The following is a 4590-nucleotide window of genomic DNA, read 5'->3' as shown; positions in this document are numbered from 1 at the left end:
TAGTCTGCTGCAAGCCATGGGCAAGGCTCAGTCACTGGGATTCATGGCAAAGTCTCTTTTTTTTAACCTGTCTGCCTATGTCAGGTGTTTCTTACAGAGACACCCTGAAAGATTTTTTCCTCAATAAAAACCAGGAATCTAAAATAGTCATCTGCAAAAAGAAGGAAATTGCTTACCTGAAATTTGTTTTCTGGAAATCCAGTCCCAGCAGATACCCCTATGACCCACTTATTCGCTGCAACCTCCTCATCCTGGCAGAGCCAGAGGTCAGTTTATTGCAAAGCTCTGATGCTGATTAATTAGATATTGTTACAGGATTGTTCTCCCCTCCTGCTTAAATGGAATTAGCTGCTGGAATAAGTTGTGGGAGCAGGCATTGGCCTTGTGTGGGAGCAGCTCCAGACCTAGAAGATTTAACTGACTGCATTGGTTAAACACCTACTTTCTAAACCACTTCAAGTTGAGCAGCTTCTTTTCCTTGCCTGTCTCTCAAGGCCTCTGTGCTTGGCCCTTGAACCACAAGAGGGAGGCTGATGTACACATTAGCATTTAGCCTTTCTGTAGGTGCTCACTTCTTCCCTTACTGAGAATTCTGTAGTTGCTCACTTCTGCCCTGATGAGAATTGTGCCTTCCTTTCTATTAATCTTTGATGACTTAATAACTCAACTTTTTCCAAGACAGGAGTTTCAACTGGAGGGATTCAGTCAGGGCATTTGCTGGCTACTCAGTTGAGTGCTGAAAGCTGCTGCCTACTTGACAATTCTGATAACATCAGCTGACCTAGCATGGGAAAGACTAATAAAGAAGGTCCATCTAAGGAGCAGTTTGGGAGTGGTAACATCAGGCATGGGTTACAGCTCCATTGACCTGCTTTTGATGAAAACCAAGATTGTTGCGTAGGTGAGAGATATGGACAGACCAAGCACAGAGAGAAAAAAGTATTTTGTGGGAAAGGCAAGAGCACTCTGGTTCTTTGTTGTGCCTAACAGAGGTTCATTAGGTTTCAGGCTTTTCTTTTTATATGCTTTAAACCTGCACATGCACAGATTTGCCCAGGTGCTGATGCCCTTGTCAGGAGAGCTTTAATGGGAGATTGTCCCCTGTGAACTAAGACAGGCAAATGGCTGTGATGCGGGGTGGTACTACAGCTGTATTATGGTTCAGAGAGTACCTTGATGAAGATGGTCACAGCAGTGTTAGGCTGTTGACCTCTGAGGGCAGCTGTACCTGTGTCCTTTCTTCACAGAAACCCAGATATGATAATACAAGTGAGAACTTACATCATACTGTCATTTCTGGCTGTTTTGCAACAACCCCTATGCTGCATCTCTCTCATGAATTAATTGGTAAGACAAGAACAGATTGATGCCTCTGTCCAAGGAAATAGGTTATTTGGAAGTTCAAGCAAATTAAAAATTGTCTTGCTGTCTTCTATGTATTTATTTTTCTATGCGAAATGGTTTTGGTTGTATTTATAAATGCAGTTTCCCTCAAGAAACTGCCTAAGGAGTAAACGCTTTGCCATGAAGGAAAAAGTATCATTTCTTTAAAATAGAACTTTTTCACTTCACGACTTCTTCCAGACCTAAAGCAGTTGTATTAACATTTTGTAATATGAAAGTTTGTCTGGCTTAGTATTTTAGAATTTCACCAAGCTGGAGAATTAATTTCTCTCTCCCCTTTGCCACTGGCACTGTTTAAATATTACTAGCAATTAACACCTTTATTTTGTTCCATGATGTTCCATTTTGTGTCCATAAGCATGCAAAGGAAATTTTAATTAACTAAGTTCAATTAAATGCAGGATCGAGTTTTAGGCTGCTACATTATAGTTTTCTATTTGTCTGTGGTGACCATGAAGGAAATAATTAAATATTTAAAGACCTCAACAAAAGCCAAATAGTAAGAATCACAAGAAAAAGGATGAAGAACAAAAGATTCATTAGTGGGACAGAAGCAGAAAGGCTTGCAGAAAATGGCACAGAGCTGTGTCCTGTAACCAGAAGACCGTACACTAGCATTTAAAAATTGGTTAACCATCTTCCACTTAGTCATAGTTTTTGGCTTTTACTGTTATTTCCACCTGTGCAATTAATGCCTCATCCTTTCTGAAATTAAACTTGTCATTACTGCAGCAGCTCAAAGTGCTAGCTGTAATTCCCCATCTCAGCATCTGTACTGTTCAAACACAGGAGACAACTCATTCCTGCATCTAAAAAATCCTTAGAGGCAAAGTGTGGTCCAGAGGCAAACATGGCCAAAGTGACTGGAGCAGGATCACATTGCTTATTTCACTTGCAACCAGAGCTGAAGTCGTTAAAGAGGCCACCTGTGTTCCTGGAAGAAAGGTCACAAGCAGTTTGCAAATATCCACATAATACATGAAGGACTCCATAATTTCTAGATTTTACTGATTTAATTTGCTGCCACACACGAAGTTACTGATTTTACAGCCTTTTTACTGCCTTTCACAGCAAAGAGTATTAACAACAGGAGTCACAGCAGGCTCAACTTTCAGGCAAGACATCTGATGATCAATTCACCGGGAAAAAATGCTGGCTGCACTCTCTGGAGTTAGGTCATTAGATGACCCTGACAAGAAACATATGGGGCACAATCTGCCGTGTGCAGGTTAGAGCACTTTCATGATGCGCCAGAGCAGTTGTACACCAGAGCACAGGGAAATTACATCAGTTAATACTACATTCAGATTTTGAACTGCCCAATTTAATTGATTTATTATTATTCTTTTGAAAAAAGGTATGCTGCATTATGTGGCTGAACTCTTCAAAGAAGGATCAAAATGTCTTTCAAATAAAAAATACGAGCCAACAACTGAGATTGTTTATTTAGACTTAAACAATAGAGTTGGGGTTACAGAATGTGCTAAAAACAGCTGTTAGTCTGTTGTATAGGTTTTTTTCAGTAGAGTCAAAACATTGTCCCTCAAAATATTTCAGTGTGTCTTTCCATACTATCTGAGAAATGGTTAAAAACCATGCAGCCAACTTTGTGCCCCCTACTCAATTACAGAGATCTGGGATTGTTTGTGAAAACAAGACTTCAAAAACATTTTGTAAAGTAAGATTTTACATCTCTTTTGCTTTATAAGGTAAGTAGGCTTTGAACACCCATATGTTCAAGACATAACAAAAAAAAAGGTCATTCTTAGGAAGAAGCCAGACACCAAAAATAACATTTGAAGGCAGATAGCTAGAGAACACTGAAAGCAGTCAGTCTTTCTAAAGGACCATACACACTAACTATAATAGTAATGAAATGTTTCAGAAATGCAGAAAAGTTCTCTTTATTTCTATTATCATCACTCCTTTTCAGGTCCGTATCATCCTACTGAATTGGTGTGCTTGGTTTTTACGAATGAAAAAACCCGGAGAAAATCTAAAGCCCCTCTCTTGCAAATATAGCTATCCGAAGCACCATCTGAGAGTAAACAGCATGGAGATGAACGTCCTACCTGGGCACCAGTCCAGCAACGGCAACATGATCTATAGCTACCACGCAATGGATAATCAGTGCTGCCCCCAGAAGAATGATCTGGGTAGCAAGAGTGGAAAGATTACTTGCCCCTTACCAGAAGATACTGAGCTTCTTCAAAAGACAGCTTTAATGGATACTACTCCAGTGATTGTGAAGATCCTGGAGGAAGTTCAGTTCATAGCAATGCGCTTCAGGAAACAAGATGAGGGTGAAGAGATCTGCAGTGAGTGGAAGTTTGCAGCTGCTGTCATAGACAGATTATGCCTGGTTGCATTTACACTTTTTGCTATCATTTGCACATTCACAATATTCATGTCTGCTCCAAATTTTATAGAAGCTGTTTCAAAGGATTTTGCATAGGCATTTCAAAGATGAGCACAATAATATAAAAGTGAATATTGCCAGTAATTATGCTAGAAAATTGAACTCAGATAGAGAATTGTTCTTATATGTGCTAACATACACTAAAGGGGATGAAAATAATTTCAGGAGGTAATAATTCCTGATGTTAGTGATTGTAGTTACTGAATAGTAAAGATACTGAACTCTGTTACTAATTTCATAGACTAGTGCGGTGTATAATTGTGTCATTGTCTGTTACAAATGATAGATAAGAATTCAAATCTGTAATGAATTTATTACAAATTTACACTAGGATCAATGTGTCACTATGAATTTGTGAACTTTTAGATTCTATTAAATGTTTAAGTGATCATTGATGACCAAAACCTTTACAGCATTTTTTGTTTTTTCAGTATATTTGTGGTTTATCATTTTTGTTTATTGTGGCTGTGACATTCACTTCTCATATTTCACAGACATATCTCCACAGTGTAATGATGATGTACATTGCATTTATAAAAATAAACTATCATCATATTAGCTCTTACTAGTGAAGTCACTGGAATGTTTTTTCAGTAAAAATGTTAACAGAATGTATTTTCCCCAGAATATTACTTCTCTTTTTTATTTTTTTTTAATTAGGAAATACTGGTTTTGAGGTTGAAAAAAAATTCCATCTCCATGCTGACAATCATATAGTATCATTAAGAGTGCCTTCTTAAGTCTCTCACTTTTTATTGTTGCTGTCA

The 4590-nt window shown here is 38.2% G+C and overlaps 1 protein-coding gene across 1 annotated transcript in view; it reads left to right on the top strand.

The window, feature by feature from the left end:
- Nucleotides 1-4352, top strand: part of LOC104295330 (neuronal acetylcholine receptor subunit alpha-7-like) — a 67911-nt gene extending 63559 nt beyond the window's left edge. The window contains exon 10 of the mRNA XM_009895070.1: nt 3338-4352. Coding sequence (XP_009893372.1) covers nt 3338-3859 — 522 coding nt within the window. The 3' untranslated portion in view covers nt 3860-4352. The remainder of the gene's footprint in view (nt 1-3337) is intronic.
- The last annotated feature ends 238 nt before the right edge of the window (nt 4353-4590 follow it).

Source organism: Charadrius vociferus, unplaced genomic scaffold (assembly GCF_000708025.1).
Source record: "Charadrius vociferus isolate BGI_N301 unplaced genomic scaffold, ASM70802v2 scaffold271, whole genome shotgun sequence".
NCBI classification, from domain to species: Eukaryota; Metazoa; Chordata; class Aves; order Charadriiformes; family Charadriidae; genus Charadrius; species Charadrius vociferus.
The sequence above is the reverse complement of the archived record's forward strand: the minus strand, read 5'-3'. Positions and strand labels throughout refer to the sequence as shown.